This window comes from Triturus cristatus, chromosome 3_2, assembly GCF_964204655.1.
Source record: "Triturus cristatus chromosome 3_2, aTriCri1.1, whole genome shotgun sequence".
Classification (NCBI taxonomy): Eukaryota; Metazoa; Chordata; class Amphibia; order Caudata; family Salamandridae; genus Triturus; species Triturus cristatus.
The window spans coordinates 916122005-916149603 of record NC_140584.1 but is presented as its reverse complement, the minus strand read 5'-3'; the positions used below and the strand labels follow the sequence as shown (position 1 = coordinate 916149603).

At 49.8% G+C, this 27599-nt stretch overlaps 1 protein-coding gene across 1 annotated transcript in view; it reads left to right on the top strand.

Moving 5' to 3' along the window:
- TEX14 (testis expressed 14, intercellular bridge forming factor) overlaps positions 1 to 27599 on the top strand; it is a 1549829-nt gene that overhangs the window by 1328756 nt on the left and 193474 nt on the right. Inside the window, exon 25 of the mRNA XM_085647123.1 lies at positions 21167 to 21226. Within this exon, the coding sequence (XP_085503249.1) occupies positions 21167 to 21226 (60 nt within the window). The remainder of the gene's footprint in view (positions 1 to 21166; positions 21227 to 27599) is intronic.

Genomic DNA, 27599 nt, shown 5'->3' with positions numbered 1-27599 from the left:
CATCATATAGCAGCAGCCCCTGTGTCTAATCTGCCAGAGCCGGCCGTCTCACATGACAGGCCGTAGCCATCTAGAAGAGCTCCAAATTTAGCTCATAGTGTTATCAATAATCAACTGTGCAATTTCCCCAACCATTTCTCCCATATCCTCCCCAATTTTGGTTTAAGGGCCCCCTGAACTTCTGAGGAGGATGCATCCACTCCTTCCATAATGCCATTGGCACAGATAGTTATCTGAGGAGTTTTACGGGCCCAGCTCCTCTGCACATGGATCTCCTCTTTCTGATCTTTATCACCTCCCATTATGAGTTCTGCTTCCAGGACGCTGGAGTCTCCCTTCTGTGTACCCACCTTATCCCACCTTATCCCAGATCTCCAACTAGCCCCACACTTCCTCAGGACTCTCCAAAAAGTGTTTTTCCGTGAGCTGTCACCTTGAGACGAGCAGGGAAGAGTAGCGTATACTGGCTATCCAGAGCTCTGAGTTTCATCTTCACCTCCAGGTAGGATTTCCTCTGCGATTGTACTTTCCTTCTGTAGACATAAGGTAGAATGCTATGGTGTGGTTCTCAGAAGTCTATTGTGCAGTCCCCCTGGGTGCTCTTATGTTGCAGTCCTGATCTTCGTAATTCAGGATATGAACCTATGAGAGCTTTAGGGGAGCACCCAGCAGTAGTTATACCATCAAGGGCCTGTGCGTTCTCTCCAGGATAAACACATCAGACAGACACTCCGGCCGTAGCTCACGCCAAGTCCACCCTTTCAGGAAGGACATCATATCGGTATACTCTGCCTTCTTCAGGACACCAGAAAGCACAGGTTGTTCCAGCAGGAACAGTTATCAGCAACCTCTGCTCTTGTCTAGAGTCCTTGTTGCTCTTGTTAGTGTAGCCATCTGCTGCTTCAACATTTTTACTCTAGCTTGCAGTTCCTACAATGAGCCCTCAACAGTGTGGACTCTATCTGCATCCTTCTGCAGGTTCATTCGCATCAAGTTGATGTCTATGGCGACCTTTGCTATTCTTCCTTCCAGCTCTCTATCGCCGCTATTTGGTCCCACCACGAAGCCTCCTCCGGTTGCCCTCCCTGATCCTGCGCTCTCTATGGTTCAGCCAGGTGCATAGTTCTTTGTGGCACCATTTGCGAAGAGATGTACTGCATGATTGTATTACTTTGCTGTACTTTTGCTGCCTTGTCTTTGACCATGAGAACAGATTATCAACAGGCACAAAATCGGTTCCAATCAACTCAATGCTGTCTAAGCCCAGTCTAGGGCGCCAGCCATCACTGCGCAGCATCAGAGGAGTCCCAGGAATCACAGCCTAGAGGGCCCTAAAGCGGGCTGGTAAGCCGTCCAAACTGTGCGCACATTTTGTCCTCACTGGGCTCCCAGCACTCAACGTTCGAGGGCGGTCTAATCCATCAGACAGAGTGGGGGTCTCTCTAGTGCCCAATCTTTTGGGGCCACTCCTGGACTGTGAAACCTCGATACAGGCAGCCACTAATTCTACTCTGGTGGATTGTCACTGCCAACCAGTGATGCAGAAGTGTCAGCTGAGAGCTGGACTTCCGCTTCCTATACTGCTCTCTTGAGGCCTGCTCACACATTCCACAGTGGCTCACCTCCACCATATCGCCCCTCCAGGCTTTGTGTCAGCAGCGTTCACAATGCTGCTGGAATTTTGCCAGTCTCGGTCCGGCCTCAGCCGGCCCCCACAGGCTACGCCGCCCACTTCACTCGTGACAGCAAGTACCCAGAGGTGCTCAGCAGCATACAAAACAAACTGGGTCAGGGGAGCACACTCATCTCAGCTAGAGCCAGCTTCTTGTGCGCCACTACAAATGACGGAGATTACGACCCAACGCTCTTCAGCTCCTGATTTCCGCCTCTACAGTAGCAGGCGCAACACTGAGACCAGAAATCACGCCCCTCCACGGGGCATATCGTCAAGGCGCCGCGATAAAAGTATCACCGCTTTAGCGTCCGTTTTCGGACTAAAAGTGGCAATAATTTTATTTCATTATCAGCAAGGTTACGCTATCGCGTGAATCCTTGCCTTAGCGCCCTTTCCCTCAATGCCCAGCTTTGCATCTCTAATGAGATGCAAAGTGGGCGTTCCGCACAAAAATAACGAGAGAAATGTCGCTAACCGACATTTCTCCAATCAACAAACCTCCCGCTAACTTGCATGGCGAAAAGAAAAGTAGCGCTAACGCGCTTATCGCTACATTTCGTACGCCTGCTTTCAATCTGACTTAGCCATTGTATCCAATTAAAGGTGGATATAATGGCTAAGTCTGCCCTTCCCTATCAACAGCGTATCGACAATCGTTGTGCGATTATCACTGGATTTCCTCGGCGATACACGTTGTTGATAACGCGCTAACCGAGCGATAAATTCCAGAGATAGCCGGCGATAAATATGCAAGCGCTAAGCGCACTTTGCGATATTTACCGCCGGCCCTTGATAATATGCCCCTACGTTGCTGTGCAGATAGATAAGGATATGGTCTGGGGAAGAACAGGTACAAGGCAGGATTAAGCAGGATTTCTATGGGGATGTGGAGGCAATCAGGTAAGAAGTCTAGCTGGCCATTTTGAAAAGCCACGCAACCCACCCATGTTATTTGACCAGACCCAGATTTAAGGAAGTAAACCTGGGTTTGCGACTAATTGGTGCTTCTACCCGAGAGAGGCATAACAAGGAGAAATATCTTTGTTTCTCCTGTTAGTTCCTCTATCAATATGTCTCTCAGGATTGTTTTTGTGCAGGAAGGTTTCCTTTCCTGCACAAAGACAATCCTGGCCACAACGCAAGACCCTTTTGCAATATGATGCAAAGGTGCTTGTGTTGGGCAGTCGCAAGTGCTCTATTGTTAGGAGAGAGCTTAACAGGGCCATATCTTTGTAAATATAGTGTTGCTCAGCTCTCTCCCATTCACACAACACAGTGCAGCAACTTGCTGTGTTGTGTTGGGTGACATTTTAGTAAATCTGCCACCCAGAAGGTAATGAGAGCGGTCAAAATAAATCATTCGGTATGCTTAATACTTTCAGCAAATGTCTTATGGTATTATGAATCTTAACTCAATGAAGTGATGTATAATCAACGGAGAAGCACACATTTGAAGGTGCTAGGAATGCCATTTTCACTGCCTGCTGACTTCCTCACTTATGTAGGCTCAAGACATTAGTGACTTTGTTGACCTGTGCTTGTCACTGTCTTTGAAAGTCTTCTTTCCCTAGCATAGGTACTACTGCTACTTTCATTGTTTACCTAAATGATCATTGAGTTATCCCTTACTTGAAGTGCTGCAGGGAATGGGTAAACACGCACAATTTGTTTTCTCCCGCCAGACCGTTGTATAATAAGTATCTCTTTGAGACAAAAAATTTGTGAAGAGTAGTGTTCAGTATCCCTAAGAAATCAAACAAACTAGGGGCATATTATCAAGGACGGCGTTAAAATTATCACCGGTTTAGCGGCAGAAAACTGCCGCTAAAGCGGCGATAATGGGCTTGATAATATGCCCTGGAGAATTCCAATAGAAGCCCATGTTGACACCAGAACATGGACTTCCATTGGAATTCTCAAGGGCATATTATCAAGCCCATTATCCCCGCTTTAGCGGCAGTTTTCTGCCCGCTAAACCGGCGATAATTTTTAATGCCATCCTTGATAATATGCCCCTAAATGCCTAATTGAGATTTGCGTTTTAAGAGACGATCCTCTGAACTGGGGAGGAAGTGAATCCTCCTATGGAAGATTTACCACTTGTGTCCCGAATAGGGTTTCCATTACTGCCCAATACTATTTAAGGACTTTCCATGCAATTGTGGATGTTTAATCCTTAAATATTTCATAGCATTTCTGGACCATTTGAGATCCCAGATGGCGTAAATGCCATTATCACTTGTAACATATCAACAACTTAAATGAACAACCTGTATGCGTTCCTCATAACAGGTTTCATTCATTATCTTATTATTTCCAGTTTTTACAATGGGCAGTTCCAGCACAATGTCTTACAAAGTAGTAGAGAGCTGTGTCAGACACAATAGTCGTGTTCTCTTTTCAAAGGGCAAAAGGTGAATTAAGTCGCAGTATAAGCATTCATCAGTGTTTTGGTTTTGACATTCAGTGTCTTGATCAAATTGACAAAATTCTCAAAGGAACCAAATCCTAACTGTGGAATATGTTGATAATCTAGTTAACCCTGCCAGATGTCTAGTCCTTCCTCATCTCAAGAAATTCAAACAATTGGGCTGTTGGCATGAATATTAGGGTACATTATGTCTAGTAAAGCTCTGCTTTTTGTATGACTATATTTCCCTTTTACAAAACCATCCTACAAAGGTAAATTATCTTTGGATTGTACTTTCCAGTCTAATCCTGTAAAGCAATGCGGCTGGTGACATTTGAAAGTGGTGCGGTGTAAAAGTTCTCAATGAGTGACCTGCGGCGAGCGAGCGTAAATAAAGGGGCTTCCAGGGGAGTTCACCCCCATGAAACCTTTGAAAAAAGAGTGGGCAAATTATGCATTTCCAAGCAAATTTGAGAAGGCAAGAACGTAAATAAGGCAATTGTGGAAGTGTAGTTATGACATCAATGAAGAGATTTCTATTATGATAATGATGTAGGTAGCTGCTTATTCAGTATAGCCACAGAACTAGATCCTAGATCGCTATATATGAATATGAACATACCTCCCTTAGGGGGACCAGCCTCTCCCATCTAAAACTAGATGGCTGTATGAACACCTGTCCAAGTGGAGCGAAAGCCTTTGTCAGGCCTCAATCCTAGACTGCTTAACCACTACATTTCTGATTAGTGCAAAAACACCTGCGAGCTCAGGTCATAAACTGTTTGGGGCATATTCTCAAGGATCTATGGCTGAGTTATCGGCCAAAGTTGCGATAAATTTATCGCCCCATTCAAAAGCTGGTGCTAACAGCCAAAATCACCAGTTTTCCGGCAAAAGCATCATCAAAAAACATCGCCACGGATGACCCCGGCAACTATCGCTAATGAGATGCAGAGTAGGCGTTCCCGAGCAAAAAGCAGCGACAACACCACATCGCAACATTCTCAACGACGATCTGCGCTAAGGTCACAAAACATGCGATAAGGCGCGTTAGCAGCAGGAAATTAACACCTGGTCTGACCTGGTGCAAAGTCGGACGACAACTGACACCAGAAAAGGGAGCCCAGCCTGGAGCCACAACTGAAGAACAACAGATGCCATGGAGCTACTCATGATGCAGCTCGGAGCCCCAACAGGGCCACAACACCCACCGCCACCCTCCTCCCCCCCCAGGTCCGCCACCCCCCCGGACCTCCACCGCCCCCCAGGACCACCACAGAGGCAGCGCAGACAAAGACAGCGGACCTTCGGGAAAGTCACCAGCCTCACAGACTTAACACCAGAGCATGTCATTGCCCACTACAGACTCAGAAGGACAACCATCCTCCGCATCCTGAACATCATTGCCCTCAGGCTGACGGCACCAACACAGCGGACAACCAACATTCCTCCGCAGAAAAAGCTGCTGGCTGTGCTGCACCTGTTGGTCTCTGGAACTTTCCAACCAACAACCGCCAGAGTCGGAGGAGTCTCACAGACAGCCCTATCCAAGTTCCTCAGACCTGACCTGGATGCCATCCTCAGCTTGGTACCCCAGTACCTATACTTCCCCCACACTGCGCAGGATCAGCTGGAGACCAAGCAAGGCTTCTACGCCATAGCTGCATTCCCGCACATGTTGAGTGCAATTGACTGCACACATGTCCTACTTGTGCCCCCTGCCGACACTGAGCACAATTACCGCAACAGAAAGCACACGCATTCCATCAATGTGCATGCAATAGTGGACCACCGGGGACTCTTCACCAATGTCGTTGCCAACTACCCAGGTAGTGTGCATGACTCCTACATCTTCCAACAGTCCATTATCAACCAGCGCTTCCAGGATGGCATCTACGGAAATGCAGTGCTTGTTGGTAAGTACCAAATGAACACACCACACACCTCAAAATCCACAATCATGCAACTCACAACTCTGGCAATCCATTCATTACAAACCCACATACAACATGCCCACTCACCAGATAAAACAGCACAACTTACTGTGGCAACCTGGGCTAGCCATGTACATGAGCCATCAATGGCATGGCACCTCAGCCACACAATAGCAGAATGTGGGGAGAGTTGGGAACCAGGCATGTGCGAAGGAGGCAACTTACCCATGAATGAGAATGTACACAATGCCAAGTGTGGCGTGGATGTGCTGGACAGACTGCAGTATGCAGACCACAGACATATCCATGTCGACATATAATGCTGGTGTTGGTAGTGTTGTCGACAGTGAACGCAACCATTTCACCCCAGCTGGTGGGGAAGATCACGGAAATGTAGCTTGTTACATCCACCCTGTAAGCGTGTGCGGAGTGGTCTGGCCCGGCGTATGCCAGGCTAGCGTAGGGGTGTGAATAAAAAGCATGTAGCCCTGGGCGTGGTTCTCTTCCGGAATGCCCAACGTGTCTGTCAGGGTGGCACCTCTCATCTCGCCACGAGGCCGATGCTGTGTGCGGCCGTGCCTGCGATCCTGGGTGCCTGCCGCAGCCTGGGCCACTGCTCCCAGAACCAGTCTTGTCTGCCCCAGTGCATTCCAGGCCTCACTGCTCACCTGCCGACACCGGCGTGTCTCCAAGAGTGCCCACCATGTGCCTGTGCCAGCTACAAGCCAGAGGCCCGCGACCTTGGAAGCCTCCTCAGACCATCGCGGACCCCGCGAGCAAGGCCCGCAGTACTCCTTTCCCGTTGACGCACCCCACCTGCATAAACAGCTGACAAGTAGATTGCACATTTGGAACTGAGTCTTGATTACACGATGGCAGAGTACATAATCGTGGCATTGTTTAAATCCCTATACTGCCTTCGATGTGGTGCCACCAACTCTGTGCATAACATTCCGACAACACGTATCTGTGGACCCCTGAGGACTTCTGCCTTAGGCCTACACACAGGTCCAGCAGGCCTCAGACAAATCCAATCCAGTCCTTCCCAGGCAGGACACAGCATTGTTGCAGGGTGCACACCCGCTCAGCTCTGGTGACCCCAACTCCGTCAACCAGGAATCTTCTCTACATGCCATTCCAACGCCGTGTGTTAGAGATCCAGGAGAAGCTGGCTGCACAGCGGTTGCCCCACACTGACCGCTGCCTCCGGCACACACTGCGGACGAGTAGGACACACAATTGGAACTGAGTCTTGAATTGTTCATTGCAGAGTTAATATCATTGTACAGGCCTCATCGCAGACTGCATCCCCTCACAGCTCTGGTGCCACTGACTCTGTGCCACGGGAGTCATTGGCACTCTCCCGTTGAACTTTGTTGGCGTCTGAGTCAATGGCCTGGGGGTTTTCTTCATCATGTAGCTAATACTGACATGGTGGGAAAAAAGGAGGCTGTAGCATTCAACTACTACATATAATGCCTGTTTCTGCTTGCTTCTGCCCTCTGCATCATGCCCCAGATGTTCACTTTCCACTGTCCCCCGTAACACTCCGCGAGATTCTTCTTGGACATCAACGAGGACCCGCTCAGCCCTATCTCAGTGCACCACTAGTCACCGTCCCTTGCGGGTGTTCCTGTGCCGGCCACAGGGCATTCGGGGCCACTAACTTTGTGCAGCTCACGTCATGTACTTTGAACTTCTGATTGTCTGATCACTGTTGTAGTTGTTGCCAGCACCAACCAACCCCTGAGGGATTGCTTACACTACCCAACACCCATCCAGCACAGGCATCACTGGACGTGTGACCCTGGCAATAAAAGGTGCCGGACGCATGTGCCCGTAGCCAGTTCCACGAATTCTCTCGGTGTGTCCATGTGGTCGTTATGTATGCATGAGGGCCCCGGGCCATACAACATCACATTGTGCTGTGTACAGCGTGCACAACCTTGTCACCTCAGGCACTGGGGTAGACCTGGGACATGTAACTGTGCTGGATCCCCCTGTGAGCGTAAGTGGGTGTAATGGCGTAGGGCAGTTCGGCGTAGGGGTGTGGTCATTCGACACGCGGCTCTGGGCGTGGTTGAGTTTGGGCCTTGACAAGGAGGTAACTGATGCGTGTGTCTCTGGTGTAGTGTCTGCGCCACCCGTCACGCAATGTGCAATGTTGCCATGTAGTATGCCCACGGAGTGCGGCCTTGGCCGAGGGATACATGAGGGTGAGCAAGCCCGCCCGGGGTCTGGGATCATACATGCCAACTTCTGTGTGTGTGTCGCTATTTCCGCAGGCATGAACTCTACATCTGTGTCCACCCTGTCCTTACCATAGGCCTACACACATGTGGCTGCCCACCTTCAGCGCACAACATCACTGTGTCGTTGTCAGGCTTGTGGAAATGTGCAGACGGGCATGACAATGGTGTGTCGTAGTGGTGCAAGTGATGCAACCGCGCTGCGCACACTAGCGAATAGGCTCGGGGGAGGGAGGTGCAGCAGTGAGGCTACGTAATACACATTGATGCTGCTCATTTGCAACAAGCAGTACATGTCATACAGGAATCACAAAGTCACACATATCACACACCAATGAACCAGTGAGCCTGCCAACACATCATGCAGGATCAACTATTGACTCATATCTCTCTGCACTGTCACAGGTGACCAAGGATATGCACTCTGCGCTTGGATGATGACGCCCCTGCGAGCCCCGAACACACAGACCCAGAGGCAGTACAATGCAGCCCACAAACGCACCAAGGGCATCGTGGAACGCACATTTGGCGTGTTGAAGTCACGTTTCAGGTGCCTGGACATCACAGGTGGAAGGCTCCTGTACAGCCCTGACATTGTGTGCAAGATGATCGTTGCATGTTGTGTGTTGCACAAAATATGTGTATGCAGCAAGGCACCATGGATACCAGTTCCAGAGGCTCCGGACGATGATGATGAAGATGAGGCAGGTGGACCACACCCCACTGCAGCCGCAGCAGGAATAGCCCACAGGGACACCATTATTGCAAATTTCTTCTGATGAGCACAGCACATTGTGACAGTCCTTGGCAATCATGGGACATTACAGAATAACCGCAGGCACAGCATATGCAAATAAATGCATTCCAAAATAACATTCCTTAAGTGCATGTCACTCATCTGTTCGGGGACATCACTCAGACAAGTGTGAGTGCGACATGTGTTGATGGCGATTTTATGATGTGTTCATGGATGGTGGGTGTGTCACCTCTGTGCAAAGGGGCGGTTTGGGGTGTCACGTATTCGAAATGCCAGTTCTGCGTGTCACAGTTAGTAGGGTATCCCACTCTTCGGCGTTTCACGAGTGTCAAAGATCATTATATTTTGGCTGCCATTTGTGACCTACAGGTGACAATAGGGCTCCTTTTGGGGTCAGTTATGTGCCACCATGATGCAGGGATGCCCCCTGTGACTCAAGTCCCACAACATGGGCAACATGTACGTAAGCGGGAGTCGCTACCCCTACATTCGTCCACGCTGTCATTATTGATTGATCATGGCAATGACACATCTGTGTGCAGGGGGGGTTGCTTGTCCCTCTGCAATGTGAAGGGGAGATGCGGTTTCACTGTGTGTTCCATGCATGTGTCTGCATTGGCGCAGTTTACATGCAGACTGCATGTCAATGTACATTGTGACTGTGAGGATGGCTGGTTCCACGCTCACACAGGGACTGGGAGCCTGTGCCTGTGCTCCACCCGGCTGTGCATGTCAGTTTGGCCGTCCTAAGACAGTCTGCCAAACCGGCATGCGCACTTGCCTGGCCCACCACTCCTCCTCCCCCTGCTGTACCTGCTGTCTGTCAGGATAGCTCTTCCCTACTAGCTCAGCCTCCAGGACGAAAAATAAAATAATATTAACATTGCTTGTTATCATTTTAGTTTTTTATGCTTGAATTTGCAGTGGGCGGCGCTTCTCTGCCTTAACAGAGGAGCCGCTGCTGCATTTCAGTGAAGAATGTTTGGCGAATATTTTTCAAGCTTCAGATGGAGATCTCTAAATTGTGTGGCCCAGCCCTTTTTGAGACAGCGAAGATGGTGCCTATCTCACCCAGGCAGCTTGACGGCTGATCTGCACAGTGCTAAATGAAGCCCCAAATTGTTGTTCTCTTAGTGCTCCATTGACATGAAGGGCAGCATTTCCGGTTGTGAATTAATACTTCTGGGTGGGTGAGTTTTAGGTTGTTTTTGGCTAATGAACCTTATATTGTGAGCCGATAGGATACTGTTGTTTTGAGTGCACACATTTTGTTATTTGATTTAGAGCAGGATATTTGCAGCCCAAACCTTTTTAACATTATTTTTCTTGTCTTTATTCTTAACATAAGTAGGACTCCCAAGCTTTGCTTATGCACATGAGTGCCTCAGTGGTGTGCATATTGTTCTCATAGGCCTTCTGCCCCTACGTCTTTGTTCAACTCACCTTTCCTCTCTCTTGTCTGCATAACCATTACCTCTACCTCATCCCAGTCATTTCCTATAAGGTTAATCCCACTTTGAGACAAAAATCATGCACAAAATTAAAGCCCTGTGTACCCTACTGGCACTATAACTAGACTGCTATTCTCAGCATCCTCTTTTTTCCTGTTTCTGATGGAGAGGAGCAGTCTTAGCAGTAGAGACCCATGCTTGGCTCAGACGTCCAATTCCACATCCTCCCTGCTGTGGGTGATCCAAAACCACTTCATGTCGCACTTTACAGTTATAGTGTTGAGATCAACAACTCTGAAGTTGTTGAACTGATCCCTATCATTCTGTGTTTTGGTGGCATAATCTGCTGGCTCTGGCACCTCAGAAGGACTAGCTCTGAGTCGGGATCACTGACAGTGCTTATTGATGTCTTTGCTCTGCTTTGATTTCTTAATTGGACTCACCCGGTCTCCTTCTGTAAGCTCTGCCTGCACCTAAAGCCCAAGCTGCAGGTAGCGCTTTTTTTTTGGATTGTTTACACTCTTCCTGGCTGCTGAGTAAAGTCCTGTTTCTCATGCTTCATGCCCTCGGTTGCCTGGTTTTGTGGTGTGCATGTATAGAGTTTCATTTTGACCTGGCTGCCAGATTTGATAAGTGTGTCTCCCTTCGGTCAGTGGTGTTTTTGCAGTGGACTGCTTCATGGTGTTTACAGGGATCATGCGGTACAGCTCCTACAATCCTAGCCTTGTTATGGTGTCCTCTTTCTCATCTCTATCACTTTTTTTTGTACTCCCCACAAGCACAGCAGGTGTTGCCAAATTGGATACACCTTTGCATTAAATAGGGTTGGAAACTTGTGATTGGCCTCAATAAAAAAAAGCCTAAGATTGCTTCCACAAGGATGATGTGACCCTTTATCGGAACTCTGCCTCATATTTGACTGATTCTGAGCTAAGTGAAAAGGATGCAGCACCCGAGGAATGCTGTGGCAATACATTTGGAAGGAATTGCTTCTGAGGATGCTTTCATGAATTCAGGAGAATATGAATTTCCCTCTGCCTGAGAACATCCCTCTCCCTGAAGCTTGATTTTAAAGCCTTCATTCGTGGGGTTTTGCAGTTAAGTGCAGTTTAAAAAACAGTCAGAGCGAGAGGTACTCGCTAGATTGGAGCAGGAATTGAGGGTATTGGAGGCAGACCTGCATTAGATAAGGAAAGAGCATATAAGCAGCTGGAAATGGCACAGTTAAACTTTAAACTCAAGCTGGATAGGGAGAGTAGGGAAAGATGGAAGGCTAGGTGTATGAGATAGCTTGAGTATGGGGAACGATCCAGTGCAGTACTGGCGTGGAAGGCAAAGGTCGAGAGATCCAGAAATATCATCTTGGAATTGGTTGTTAATTCCCAGAGAGATTTGTCAAACAGGGCTGAGGAAATGCAGGGGCATTTGTATGCAGAAAAGGTATTGCCCAATTTGGACAGGCTCAGGGAATGGTTATGGGGGGGGGGATCTTCCTGGGCTTGCGGCGGGGGGTAAAGAGCGCTTGGAGGCACAGATCAAGTCATGTATCAAGAATGGGAAGGTGTCTCATCCCGACACCATCGCCCGGAGCATAAAAAGTTGATAAGTGATGAGATTGTTCCAGTGTGGTTGGTATTGTTCAATCAAATACATCATGGGATTGTGTACATCCCAGACTCATGAAAGAAAGCCACGATTGTCTTGATTTTAAAGCCTGCTAAAGACCCTAGAAGAGCCAATTCTTATTGGGCAGTTTCTTTATTGAATGCAGACAATAAGGTTTTTATGAGTATTGTGGCCAGTAGGTTGGCCAGATTAGCCCCTCAGTTAAAGCACCCAGATCAGAAGGGTTTCGTCTTTAAGAGGCAGATACATGAGCTTACCCAGCAGTTGATGGGGTCTATTGACCTGGCCCCATGGCGGGGGATTACCTTGGCAGTGGTCAGAATAGATGCTGCCAAGGTATTTGATGGAGTATGTTGGGCCTACTTGTGGGAAGAGTTAGCAGTATGGGGTTTTAGTTATTTTTTTTTATGGCTCTTCAGAGGCTGTACGAGAATTCGTCAGCCCAAATTTTGTTTAAGGGGTTACTGACTAGAAGTTCTGAGATCCGGAAAAAGGCACGCAACAGGGCTGCCCTCTGTTCCACCTCTTTTTTGATATGTATATTGAACCATTCCGCAGGCTACTTAAAAGGAACACTCAGGGGAGCGCAGGAGGGCTTTCTGGCACCCTGGGTGTGTACCCCAGCCGCCCCCTGCCCCTTGAGTCTCCTGTGCCACATATCGGCGGCGGGTGGGGCAGTGACCGACATTCCGACTCATAGACTGAGCTCCTTGGCCCTGCTGGCGCCTGACGTGGGGCCTGCTGGGCCTGCCCCCGCGCTGCAGTCGGGGGCCTGATCCTGAGGTCTGGCTGCGCACATGAGCCGTGCTGGACGCTCTACTAGTAGAGATAAGGCCGGGCGTGGTTCTGGGACCCTGGTGGAGGTCTACCTGCCACAGATTCCCCCCCCCCCCACCCTCCGGCTGGTGGAGCGATGGGCTCGCCTTGGTGGTCAATCGGGCCACGCAAGCCTGCCGCAGGTGTCATTTGGATGCTGTGGTGACGTCATCTATACTCTGTGCAGGCATCTCTGCGGTGCTGTGGTGAGGCTGCCTTGTACCCCCCCCGAACCCCTGGCTGGGGGTAGTGACCAGAGTGGTTTATTTGCCTTACACAGCTGTGTCCCTTGGCGGTGTGGAGTTCCTGCGCTCCCCCACATTTCGCTCTGGTGCCCTTTTTGTGTTTGGTGGCCCAGCCATATCAACAGGAGAAGGCTTCCCTTGTCAGTCACCGGGGCTGTGAGGTGGGTTAATTGGTACCTTATCAGAACTGTGCAACATTTTATCCCCCTCGTGAAGTTCTGGAGACCCCTTTTCTCTGGACTACATCGCACAAGGGGCTGGTGCAACACTCTCCAATCCACGGGGTCCTTTAGTGTCTGCCATGACAAGGGATCGGGCGGGTGGGGGGTTGACCAAGCAAAGCACAATGGATAAGTTCACCGGCCCTGGGGCCTCTACAGTGGCGTCTGGGGGTGTGCCTGGTGATGTGCCTGATAACGCTGCCCTCCTGGCCGCCATCACCCAGTCGAGGGATGCCCTGGATACCAAAATTGGAGCAGTAGGATCTGACGTCATGCTGTTGCGCCAAGATCTTCGCAATGCAGTGGCACGGATAACGGAGACGGAAACGAGGATCTCTGGAGTGGAGGGAGTGGTGGAGACCCTACAGAAGCGGGTGGCCTCCCTGGAGACGGTCCAACGTGGGCTGGCATCCCGGGTGGAGGACGCGGAAGGGAGGGCCCGCCGCAACAATCTTCGCTTTGTTGGATTCCCGGAGGGATGGGAGGAGGGTGGTATGGAGCGGTTCCTCACCCAGTGGCTTGAGAGTTGGCTCCCTCCGGGGTCATTGTCTGCGTGCTTTGTGATGGAGCGTGCTCATAGGGCACTGACCCAGATGCCCCCTTTTGGCGCTCGCCCGAGGCCTCTTATTGCAAAGTTACTTAATTATCATGACAGGGACATTATCCTGAAACAGGCTAGGGCCCAGGAACCGTTGCTGTTGAATAACGCCCATATTCTGATATTGCCGGACTATACTAAGCTGGTTCAGCAACGACGGCAGTCCTTTATGGCAGCAAAGGCCTGTCTCCGAGAGCTCAAGCTCAAGCTCCCCTATGCCCTGCTATACCCTGCCAGACTGTGAGTGGTTTATCGATCCCGCACCCATTTTTTCGATTCACCAGAGGAGGCCTTTCACTGGACGGACGAGACTGTGCGTCTGCGTCCACACACCCCGCCCCGGATAGATTCAGACTCTTCGTCGAATGAGATGCTGCGCAAACAACCCACGCAGAAGGGGAAAGGGATCAGGCGCTCCAGGTCCAGACGAAGATCTTTGTCGTGTATCGCCTCATCCCGGGCGGCGTCAGCTCAGCGCCTACCCACTACTTTGAACTGACTTATGGGGAATGTTGTATTTCATTAATTTCTTGTTCTCTTTTCCTTGACCGGGGAAGCACGAATTAGGGCCGTTACCTCTGCAGTACATCTGTGGACGGGGGAAAGGGCCAGCTGACAATGGGTTGTAAGTTGGGGATCCATTCACGTACGCTCGCCGCAACAGATACTTCATTGTTTTTGAGGTATTGGGTGGGCGGGGGTATGTTGTTGGTTTGGTTAGGGGGTGGGGGGGTTGTTGCTCGATCGCACTAGCCTACATTGCTTCAGAGTCATCTTGTCCAGTTCACATGATCTTGCCTGGTTCGCACCTATGTTTTGCACTGTCTCATGGCGGGCCCCCTTAGTGATAGGCGGGATCCCTCGGGGACCCTTCGGATAATGTGTTGGAATGTTCGGGGGGCGCTTGACAAAATCAAGCGTGGTGCGATACTTATCAGGCGAAGCGCGCACACGCAGACATCCTCCTACTACAGGAAATACATCTTATGGGGAATAAGGCGCTCTGTTTTCAACGCTTTGGATACGTACACGTTTTTCACTCCGGATTTGTATGGGGATCCTGGGGGCTTGCAATCTTGATACATAGAAGAGTCCCGTACAAACACGTAAAGGTATGGAGGGATACACAGGGCAGGTATCTATTTCTTCAGAGGATGATAGGGACGGAACCCATTGTTTTGGGAAGTGTTTATGCCCCACCACCCCTTACCTGGGGCATGGTTGAAAAGCTCATGACACTGCTGACGGACATACATGATGGGTTAATGGTTGTGGGGGGAGACTAGAATGATGTATTGGACCTGCTTGGGGATCGTTGGCGGCCGGGTAGCCCGTCGGCCATGGGTGGGCCTACGAAGCTGCATGCTCTAGTGTCGGGTCTGGATTGGATAGACCCCTGGCGTCGCCTACATGGGACGGCACAGGATTACACATACTTGTCGGCCGTCCATGGCTTCTTCTCCTGCCTTGATTACATCTTCATCCCCCGTGCCCTGGAGCACAGGGTGGTTGCTGCTGATATTCTCCCGCGTGGACTGTCGGACCACTCACCGATCGCTCTTACATTAAGTATGGGTCGAGCACTTGGAACCTCCAGAGGGAGGACTATAGAGAACACATGGGAGACGCCATCAATCAATTCTTGTCAATTAATGAGGGGACGGTGGAGGGGGCTGATTGCCTGTGGGAAGCAATGAAGCCCACACTTCGAGGGGTGGATATCTCATATTGCACAGCGGCCCGCAGATTGCGTAAGGAGACTCTGGTTCAGGCGGAGGCTAAGCTTCTGGCATTGGAAACCCGCAACAGGGATGGCGCTGACCACCGCACCCGCCGCCAACTTCTGTTTCTGCTTGATGAAGCCCGACAGGCGTGGCTGGCGACTCGCAGTAGAATTTATCAGTGGGGTGACAAATCCAGCAAGTTGTTACATAGGTTGTGCCAGCGGTCGTTGTACTCCCAGGTCCTGCCGGGTGTCTTAAGCCCAGATGGGTCCGCTCTCACCGACCCCTCTGTGATTGCTGACAGGTTTGCCGTGTATTATGCAGACCTCTATGCCCCTAGGGAGTGCCTCCCCGCAGCGATGGTGGGTCGATTTCTCAACGATCTACCATCCAAGACCCTCTCTGACCAGGTGTTTGAGGAGCTGGATCTCCCGCTCACCGAGGAGGAGCTAGGTGCGGCGCTGGGTGAGATGCAGCCTGGAAAGGCCCCTGGGCCGAATGGCTTCCAATGCAAGTTTTTTAAACGTTACTTTCTGCAGTTGGGGCCTCATTTCCGTAGAGTGGTTGAGGAGGCCAGGGAGCGGGGTCACATGCCTCGGGACTGGCGGCACGCGGAGATTGTAGTGTTCCACAAGCCGGGTAGATCCCCGGAACAACATGCATCCTATCGCCCTATATCCCTCCTTAATGTGGAGGCCAAGGTGTTGGCCAATCGCCTCCGTGTTCATATTAAGTCTTTAGTTCATCCCGACCATCGGGCGACCCGCCACAATATAAGGCGCGCACCTGTTGCATTGGCAACTGTCCAGGGGCTGGGGGAGTGGGCAGCGCTATTACTTGCTGATATGGACAGAGCCTTTGACTCCCTAAGCTGGGTATATTTATTCGCACTTCTCAGTAGATTAAACTTTGGACCACGATTCCTGTCCTACCTGACCCTTCTCTATACTGATCTGACGCTGTCCGTACGAGTGCTGTTTCCCCCTCGTTCTCTATTGGTCAGGCACTAGGCAGGGTTGTCCGCTGTCCCCTTATTTGTTTGCGCTGGCTATGGAACCTCTGGTGTCCTGGGTGCGCATTGACGCCCAAGTTACTGGACTGGAATGGGCGATGGGCCTATCGGATCGCATTGCCTTATATGCGGATGATGTAATCCTTTTTCTTACCAATATCGATAAGACGGGACCGCGTCTACTACGTATTATACAAATATTTGGGGAGACGTCGGGTCAGTTCATGAACCCTTGTAAATCTACTCTGTCGGTCCTGGGGGGAGGAGCGTGCCCCAGTCCCTGGGCCTCCTCCGTTCAAGTAGCCACTGAGGGGTTGAAGCACCTGGGAGTGTTTCTATCCGATTCTCCGATCATCTCTTGGGAACGGAATCTGGTCCCTATATGGGAGCGGGTGCGGGAAGATCTTAAAACTTGGTCCCACATGCCTCTTTCAATATACGGCCGATCAGCCATTTTTAAAATGGTGTCCCTACCCCGCCTCCTGTATCAACTACAAAACCATCCCTATCCGATTTCCCCTGGCTGGTTCAGATGTGTCAAAACAGCCTTGGGTCAGTTTCTATGGGCTGGCGGAATGGCGAGAGTAGCTCTGCGGACTTGCTTCCAGTCCACGTATTGCGGGGGATTGGCAACCTCTGATATCCTATCTTATTATCTGGCCTCCCATCTTCTGGTCCTCAATGAGTGGTGGTATGGCGATAGGGCAGACCCAGCCTATGCGGTCGAGAGGCGTTGTATGGGGGATAACACTCTACACACTATATTGTACTCCGCGCCACTGCGTAACTCCCTACCACCGGCTACAAAACTGATATTTCAAATATGGCGACAGGCGTTGCGAAGGACATGGTAGTGGAATAGGTTGACCCGGGAGACTCCCCTTTAGTCAAATGAGCGTCTACCGCAACTGGCGATATTGTCCGGTTGGGGTCCCTGGCTGCGTTTAGTCCCATAGAGGCAAAGGTATTTATGAGAGATCTCCACAACCACAAGATTTCTAAGATCTATCAGTCCCTGGTTATCCATAGTTCCCCCACACAACAGCGACTTCGGGAGGCTTGGGGGGGAGACATAGGCCCACTGGAGGAGAAGGACTGGGGGGAGGCCCTGGCCTCCCCGCGAGAGTCATCTATCGCCGTAAGTCTTCGTCTCATTCAGTTTAAATATCTCCACCGGGTCTATTTCTCCAGGGTCAGGCTCTGGAGGGCGGGATTGGTGGCCTCCCCGGTGTGTCTTCGATGCCAACATGAGGAGGGTACCTTGCTCCACACAATCTGGCAATGTACTGCCTTGGCACGATTTTGGCGAGGAGTCTTGCCGTGCCTATCCGAAGAACTCGGCTGGAACCTCCCTAGTTCCCCAAAGTTGGTCCTGCTGCATGTTATGGAGGATGTAGGGGGTAACATATACAAACACCATTTGATGTTATTAGGGTTCACCTTGGCTAAGAGATATTGCTAAAGCTTGGAAGGCTCCAAGAGCGCCCTCGGTGTCTGTGTGCAAAAAATAGCATGGATTATTTCTGCATGGGGCTGGAAATCCCTATCTTTACGGCCAGGGGATTCCTGCTTAAACATTATAAAATATGAAGGCGATGGGCAGAATATCGCGGCCTGGAGTTGGAACCGGTTTCAGTGACCGGGCCCGCGGACTTGGTGACCCTCCCCTGTAATTGACATGCAACATCGCTTTTTAGTTACAGGTACAGTGTGTCTGGATGAACGAGATTATTCATATATGGTGCTGTTTTGGGGTAGGCGTGAGTGCGATGGGGTGGGTTTAGAGGTTTGTTTCTTTGATTTTTGTTGTTAGCTAAATATTTCAACTGTATTGCTCTTCACTTGTCCTCTACTTTAGTTGAAATTGTCATAGTCAATTCACTGTCCAGTCTGTATGCATGAGTTGCTGGGTTACAGTGCTCTGCAATATATTGGTTGTTTGACAAATAAAGTGTTATTAAAAAATAAATAAAAAAAACACTCAGGTAATTCTCTTCCATGCCCCGCATTAAAGCAATAAGAACATACTGTTTGTTGACGATCTTGTACTATGTACACCAGACCCTGTCAGGACTATTCCCAGGGTGAAAGGTTGGCGGAGGAGTTTGAGGCCTTATTAGGGTATCTACTGAACACCTCCAAGTCAGAACTTATGTGTTGGAATGTGGCAGATTGGACCAGGGAGGTACGAGCTAAGATCAAGTATCTGGTCATATCCATTGTCAACCCCTTAGAGGCAGTTCCGCCCCATAACCTGGGGGGGGGTTGGGGGGAGGGGGGGGAAGAATGTCCATGTTTTGCTCGCTAGGCGGAGGCACTTTCCATTAATAATTTAAGGACAAATGAACTTGACAGAAATGTCAATACTCCTGAAGCTGACAAAGCTCTTTAACTGCATCCCACGTATGTTTCCAAAATCAGCTATAGATAGGATTCAGGGCAAAATTACAAGCTTAATATGGGCCTCAGAGGGGCAAGGCTTTCATGGAAAAAATATTGAGGCATAGGATGGTGAAGGAGGCCTTGGCCTGCTGGACCTGAATCTGTATTCTATGGCCTTTTAGTTTAAAAACTGTAGGATGCTTCTGAGAGCTCCAGACAGTTCAACTTGGGGGTGATCTCAGCAGCGATGATAAGGGAGCCAAGATCTTCAGGTGTCCTATATAAGGTTGTTGGCCCATTTTTTTTTTTTAAGTACGAATAAAGGTTTTAAAGGCTTTGCTATACTATGGTTTAGAGTTAGGAAGATCCTGGGCATTTCACACCATTTGGGACTCCCTGGGTACCCCGGAGTGTTTGTGGGATAAGTGGAGCCTTCCCTTGAAGAGGGCCAGTATAGCTACCTGAAGGGGAGATGTCTTCAGTGCAGGGTGCAGTTACCCTTGTAAGTATTAAAAGCTAGGACTGGATGATCCTAATGGAGGTTCAGATATCTGCAACTCTCTTCCCGGCTTGCGAGTGTTACCTAGGAGATGGGGGCCGCCAGGAAAGCTGAGCCGATATTGCAGGATGTGAGGCCTAAGAGTAAGAAGTCCGACCACCTAATATTGGGTGTTTCTGGAAGGAGGGGATAGAAAAAAGGTGGCGCCACATCTAGTATGAGAGGAGATCATTCAGGACATGAAGTTACAATGTATGTGGCATATGTCTCTCAAGATGATGTACTCTGTGGTTAAGCCAGCCAATCTTAAGCAAAATCATTTTTCACCATCAGCAGTCTGTACTATATCCCTCCAAAGATTACAAAGTTGTGCAAGATCTGGTGACCCAGATGTAGGCTGTGTGGTTTTTTAAATGCAAATGATGAACATCTGTTCTTCACCTTCCCTGTGATCAGAGGGTTCTGGGAGGATGTAGTTAAAGTTGTTAAGGAAATCTTGGGGGGCAAGCGTAAATCTAACTTCTGAGCTGGTCCTGGTGGGTGTGGATATTGCATAATCCTTTGAGCAGACCACATAGGGGTCTATTGTTTTATCTTATACTCCTAGCGAGAAGGGAGATCTGCAAGTTTTGGACCGATCCACTGTCCCCCTCTGCAAGAGACTAGCAAAAAATGGTGCATTGGACCTGCCAGTTGGATTCTGAGGGAGGGTCTGGCGGGTTGAAAAGGATACAGGCCGATTTCTTCAGGTATAGAGGTATGTTGGTACTGGAACCGGTGGAACGAGTGGTCTCATGATTACACTGAGGCACCTCCATGTTAGACGGCCTACTGGACTTAAGTCGGTGTGGTAGGGGTAATGTAAATGCAGAAGACTGGGGCCGGATATAAATTGTGTTATCGACTGAGTTTGCAGAAGCCATGGTGATATGAGACCCCCCAAAAAATTATTACAGCTTTAGCTGCTTTTGTGTGTCTTCATTACTCATTGTTCTTTCCAGCAACCACTCAGATTCTGTTCTTTCCTTCTTAAATGATGGTCTCCCTTCTGGCTAATGCTTTAACTTACAGCCTTATTTATAGTTTGGCAGATCAGTTACTCTGTCACAAACAAATATATACCCTTACAATACATGCGAATACATCGCATGCCATTACAACGACCGCGTTGTTAGAACGCATACCATTACATCGCAAGTCATTACACCGACTTGCTGTAAGGGGCGCACTGGACTTAGGAATAGTATTATTTACTATTCCTACACCAGTTTGTGCAACAGCAGGGAAGGTGTTGGATTCTAAATCCAACACCAGTGCGCCCCCTACAGTAAGTAATAGTAATGACTTACGATGTAATGGTATGCGTGTTAACAAAGCGGTCGTTGTAACGACTGTGTTGTAATGGTACAGCGTTGTGGAGACAGCGTTGTAAACGCTGTTTCCCGTCACAAATATAATGGATAGCCCTTCCACCTTATTGTAAGTGCAGTAACCCACCTGCCAAACTCCTCATCAGGCCTTTATTTCTTTCTTTCCGCGTATTGTTATAACATTGTTTTTCTTTTAGCTTCTGTCCACTTCACTGATGACTTTCCTCTGCAACAGCAGGAGTTACTTGATGAAATTGGTATGTTTTTTCTTTAATGACTTTTGTGTAACTATTATAATTAAAGATGTGGTTTGCTAGTCTTCCAGGTAATGTATTGGAGTCAGACATCACAAGTTGTGATTAAGGGCAAGTGAATGCTTTCACATGTCACAATAAATATTTATGTATTGTCAGAGAAAAAAGTTATTAAAGGCAGTGAATCAAAGGTGGATACCTCTTTTTGTAACAGATCCATTAAGCTACCTTCCATATTATCTAAATCTAGTCTTCTGCACTAAGATATTTCTTAGTGCAGAAGACTAGATTTAGATAATATGGATTCAATAACAGGCTGCGGTCGTCCGAAATGTACAGATGTGACATGAGTCAGTTATTATTTAACAATGCAAATTGTAGAAGCACAAACGCCAGCAAGAGTAAAAGAAATGGTTAACTTGGCGGGATAGACTGCTTGTTGGCTGGATTCCAAAAGGTTACTCTGATAATGTTAACAGTAGTTTAAAGGAAGGATTATGGAAAACAAAGTCAACACTGACAGGATTAAGCTAAAAGGCTGTTGCTAATAACAGCAGCAAAGTATTTATTCACAGGGAATAGTAACAAGAAAAGAATGTCTGTCTGTAATTGTCCGAAGGTTTCAACAAAGATCAGCTGCAGTCATGATCATTAATTGGACAATAAATACTCAGTAGTGTGTGGCGCTTGTTCCGCTGTAGCCAACCTCAGAGAAAAAGAAATCCAGATGCCAAGAGAGATAGGGCCCGATTCACAGAACTAACTTAAGACAAAATCTTAAACTTACTACTTTTGGTATTCACAGAAGTTAGGATTTTGTCTTAAGTTTGTCTTAAGACAAACTTTTAAGACAGTCTTAAGACAGACTTAAGACTGTCTTAAGACAGACTTAAGACAAACTTAAGACAGACTTAAGACAGACTTAAGTTAGGATTTTGTCTTAAGTTTGTCTTAAGTCTGTCTTAAGTCTGTCTTAAGTTTGTCTTAAGTCTGTCTTAAGACTGTCTTAAGTCTGTCTTAAGTCTGTCTTAAGTTTGTCTTAAGACAAAATCCTAACTTCTGTGAATACCAAAAGTAGTAAGTTTAGGATTTTGTCTTAAGTTAGTTCTGTGAATCGGCTCCATAGTTTTTGTGAGGAATTGGGTTATTGGTTGGGAGGAGTGTTAGACCTGGCACCTTGGCGTGAGTCTCCCTTCCTCTTTTTGTCGCTGTGCCTCATGTGTTTTTATGGTGTTGGCCGCTCAGCGCGCTGTGCCACTGCCAACCAGTGTCGCGGTGCGAGTGCTCCCTATGTAAATTGTATATGTTGGTTGGATTCCATGATTGGATTGTTTGATTTACTGTCAGACCCCAGTAAAGTGCGCCGGGGGCGCCAGGGCATGTAAATGCGAACACCGCTGGTGGGCTTGCAGCACTGGTTGTGCCACCCACAGAAGCGGCCGGTAAAATATGTCTGAGGTCTGCCATCGCAGAACCTGCGTGCAGTCTGGTACTGACATGCTGACCGGCAAGTGCCCACACTTGCCGGTCCCTAAAACCTTCCCTTAGCTGCATGTTAGTCACCCCTCTGGTAGGCCCACGGGCAGGGTGCGTTGTAAGCCTAAGGTAGGACAAGCCTGGATGCGTGGCATGTCCTAGTAGTGAATTACCGCCATCTTGTTGTTCACTACTGCAAGGCTACCCTGTTCTCATAGGCCAGTATGGGCGGCCTGGATTATTACACCCTATGATCCTAACCGACCCAGGGAACATGGTAGAAGATCGAGTTTAGTATGCCTGAACTCGGAATAATAAGGTACATCTTTTCGCAAGGTTTATTTTAATATTCCGGGTTTGCAAATGCCGCTTTTAGAAAGTTGGCCTTTGCTTGCCTAAACCTTTCAGCCGCCTCTGCGTGATGTGTATCTGATGTCTGGCTGGTATGAGTGACAGGGCTGGGGGAACCCAGATGGGCAGGGCTAGGTAGCCTGGTAATGAATAGGACGATCGACAGGTAGATGGGTGGGAGGAGTGCTCCTAGGCTCTGAATAGGACAGTGCTCTGCTACCTCAATGCCGGCTCCGCCCCCTGTGGAGCGTCTGATGACTCTGCCCTGCACTCTGAAAGAAGAAGCCTGCATCGCGTAAACAAAGTGCTCAGAAACCGGACTGAACTAGGCAAGGGCCCCCCTGGCCTGGGAGAACAAAAGATTTGCTGTATAAATGGAGGAGCCCTGCTCCTGAGAAACTAGATCCGCTTTTGACCAAGAAGAATCTCTGCCTGAGGAGGAGGCACCGGGAAAGCTGTAGGAGGAAGACTGTCCCTATCCTGGGGGATTGGCCTGCAGTGGTGACCTTGCTGCCAAAGGGGAGAAGAGAAACTGTTGCTGAAGACTTTTACTTTACTTTTACTTTCAAGACTTGTGCTTTTCCAAAACGATCTCCAAGGGCTTGGAACTGAGCTTGCCCCCTGAACTGAGCCCCAGGACCATTGGGCTCTACCTGATCTTCACTCGCCTGCTACTGGACTGTGGTGTCCTTTCCCTCGCCGGAGCTGTGACCCTCGTGCCCCAGTCCCTCCTTGAGCCGTGACCAGGACTGCTTAGCCGCCCCGCCTTGGGAAGAGCCTCGCTCGATCGGAGCCGCTCCCCCTACGCTGTGCTGGGCTGCCCCTGTCACCTCGCTCGTTGGAGGCTCGCTGCGCACCTTCACCCTCCCGCCGGAATCGGCGTTTGTGAGCATCTCCAAGCCTCGGACGGCCCGGACGTATCTGCGTGCCCGGCTGCCCCGCTTTGTTCACCCGCCACCTGCAACACCCCGCTCTTGTCGTGAGCCTGAAGATCAGACCCCCATCGTGAAGTGTGGGAGCCTCGGACGCCGCCTCGCCCTTCTGTCGAAGGGCCGCTGAAATCCCGCACCCGCCTTTGCGTCAAGAAACAAGGTACTGTACTCACGAACTCGACCGCGAGCTCGCATCGGATCCAGGGTCCGCAACGTTCTTATTTCCCTGTCATCTGCTGTGTGCTTCCTGGGCGCTGCCTCCGCACGAAGTGCGCGGAGGCCTACAGTTACCTTGTGCCCGCCTAAAGAACTTTCCGTAAAACAAAGAGAACTTTACCGTATTTCCAAGAATTGTGGCCCCATCAGTTCAACGTTACTGGGCCTTGTATTTGAATCTGCTGAATCTACATAAAAGCTTATTTTTATATACTTCCTGATTGGTGTCCGTTTGTGGTGCATGCAAGGGGTTTACTGTATGTGTAATCGCATTTGCTTAACCGTGTACGCCTGAGACTTAGCCTAGACTGCTCGCGCCACGCACCTAGAGGGTGAGCAAGGGTTATTCTGGGGAGTCATCCTTCGCCCTGACAAGAAGTAAAGGGTCCCTGCTTGTTGTGGGTTCACACCTGCGCCAACCAGAGCCCCCTCATTTCTAACATTGGTGGCAGCGGTGGGATTTACAGATTTGCATTTGCGGTTTGCGTATAGTGAACCACTGATCACCACGTAGTGAGAGCAGACCAGTAACACAGCCACAAAACTAGAATTTGTTTTTGTTTTGCCAAGAATCTCCGTTGTTAGAACCATGCCTGGTTCACTTCCCGCCGGAAGGGCAGCTTCTATAATCTCTGGATTTGAGGACATAGATTGGGAAGAAAGCGCACTTCGGAATTATAGCAATGAAGAATTGAAAGGTTTTTGCTCCAAGTTCAGAATTGCCCAAACTGGATTGAAAAAGAAGGAACAATTCGTGAAGGCGCTGAGGGCCTGGTATGAGTCAAAGGCACCAGAGAATCAGGTGGAAATGGTTCCACCCGAAAGTGTCCACGAGTTTGGCAGAAGCCTGTCGCCAGAAGAGTTGGCAGACAGGGCCGCAACCCGGGCACACGAGGTGGAGATGGCTAAACTTCATGGGCAGATGGATATGGAAAAACAAAGACTAGCCATGGAAGAAAAGAAACTACAATTAGAGCATGACATGAAGCTGAGGGAGCTGGAGCTGAAAGCAAAAAGTTTGGAGCTTAATCCCTCTGGTGGCAGCACACCGCCAGTACCGGCGGAACCCAGAGTTTATATTCCCAAGGATGTAGTGAAGGAGTTCTTCAAGAATGACGACATCGGGCAGTGGTTCAGAGCCTACGAGGTAGCCATGTCTTCCCACCGGGTCCCTGAGAAAGATTGGGGAGCGGGGTTGTGGGGCCGGTTCCTGAGTGAAGGGCGGGACACACTGTTAGATTTACCTGCTGATGTTCATAATTCTTATGCCCATATGAAGGAAGCATTGATGGCTAGGTATGGTTTGACCCCTGAGTTATATAGACAGAGGTTTAGGGGTTGCACTAAGATTCCCAATAGTACGTATGTGGAGTATGTGACTTTCTTTTGCAGAGCGCTGGATGGTTGGGTAAAGGGTAGTAAGGTAAATGATTATCAAGGGCTTCTTGATTTAGTGGCATGGGAGCACTTGTCCAGTAATTGTTTTCCTGAGCTACGCCAGCACCTGATCGATAGTAGGCTGACTAACCCTAGGAAGCTTGCTGAGGAGGCGGACCGCTGGGTCAGTTCCAGGGTCCACAAGGGTACCGTGGGAGATTCCGCCAAAGGTGGGCAGGGTCCCCAGCAGAAGAGTGGGGGGGACAGGGGTAAACAGAAGCAGTTCCAAAAAGGGCCCCAAAATAGTCCCCAAGGGAACCAAGGGAAGGGTTCTCAGCCTCCCCCACCCCAGAAACCGACCGGGGCCCCGACAGGTCCTCCTGTTCAAAAGGGGCCCGTAAGATGTTACAGGTGTAACAATTTGGGGCATTTTGCCTCTGATGTAAAGTGTCCATTGTTTGGTAAACCAGCACCCACTGGTGCTCCACCCCGGCAGGTGACTATTGTAGCCTTGGGGGAGGAGAGGGATGTCCAAGGTGGGTGGGGTCCCGCAGAGATGTCCCTGGTCTCGCTAGGAGACCGTGAAGTGGTCCCTCCAACCCAGCTGCCTGAGAACACTAAGAAGTACAGGCAGTGGGTGACCATAAATGGCCATAGAGTGGAAGCTCTTAGAGATACAGGAGCCAGTGTGACAGCTGTCAGGTGTCACCTGGTGTCTCAGGAGCAGGTGGTCCCTAATGCATTCTATCCCGTTGTTGCCGCTGACAACACAGAGAGACACTGCAAGGTGGCTCAGGTTCCCTTTGAGTGGGGGGGGGTCTCTGGTACTCTTCAGGTAGCTGTGAGGCCCGCCATGCCTGTAGACTGTTTGTTAGGGAACGATTTGGAGAGCTCACCTTGGGCTAAGGTGGAGCGGAGTGCTCACCTGGAGATGTTGGGTATGCCGGATTGGGCATGTGTCACCACACGGTCCATGGCCGCCAGTAGAGGTACTCAAGAGGTCCTGGAGCCTGAGAGGGAGGCCCAGGAACCGGCCTCAGAGAGAAGGAGCAAGGGGCGCGGGAAGCCGGCCCCTGAAGTTCCCACGGTCCAGGAGGAAGCAGACCTTGAGGGGGATGCCCTGGAGCCTACAGGGGAGCAGATAGCTGAACTGGGAGACCTGCCGGAGCTGACCCATTGGCAGCAGGAAGGGGGTCCCACCAGGGAGGACTTTTGCAAGGCACAGAAGGAGTGCCCTTCTCTCGTGGGTATGCGGCAGCAGGCTGCAGACCAGGCCGCAGGTGATCAGTCAGGATCACATTTCGTTTACTGGGAGAACGACCTCCTATATACAGAGCCTAAGGTTGCTGAGCCTGGGTCAGCCCGTGCGCTGGTGGTACCCCAGGACTTCAGAGCCTTCCTACTGGGGCTGGCTCACGATGTGCCATTGGCAGGGCATTTGGGGCAGGACAAGACCTTTGAAAGGCTTGTCACCCACTTTTATTGGCCTCAAATGCGCAGGAGTTCAGATACTCACTGCAGGACATGCCAGACTTGCCAGGCAAGTGGAAAGAGTGGAAGGAAGCAGAAGGCTCCACTCCAGCCATTCCCTGTGGTCGGTACCCCATTCCAGCGAGTGGGGATTGACATTGTAGGGCCACTGGACCCCAGGACAGCGATGGGCAATAGGTTCATCCGAGTCCTGGTGGACCATGCCACCCGGTGCCCGGAAGCCATTCCTCTAAGGACAGTGACGGCCCCCGTGGTGGGACGGGCACTGATGGGAATTTTCTCCCGAGTGGGATTCCCTCTAGAAGTGGTGTCTGACCGAGGTACCAATTTCATGTCCAAATACATGAAATCTCTTTGGCAAGAGTGTGGTGTAACCTACAAGTTCACCACCCCTTACCACCCCCAAGGAAACGGGTTGGTTGAGAGATTCAACCGAACCCTCAAAGGCATGATAATGGGCCTAGAAGGAGCCATGAGGCGTAAGTGGGACGTCCTCTTACCATGCCTTCTCTTCGCTTACCGTGAGGTGCCAC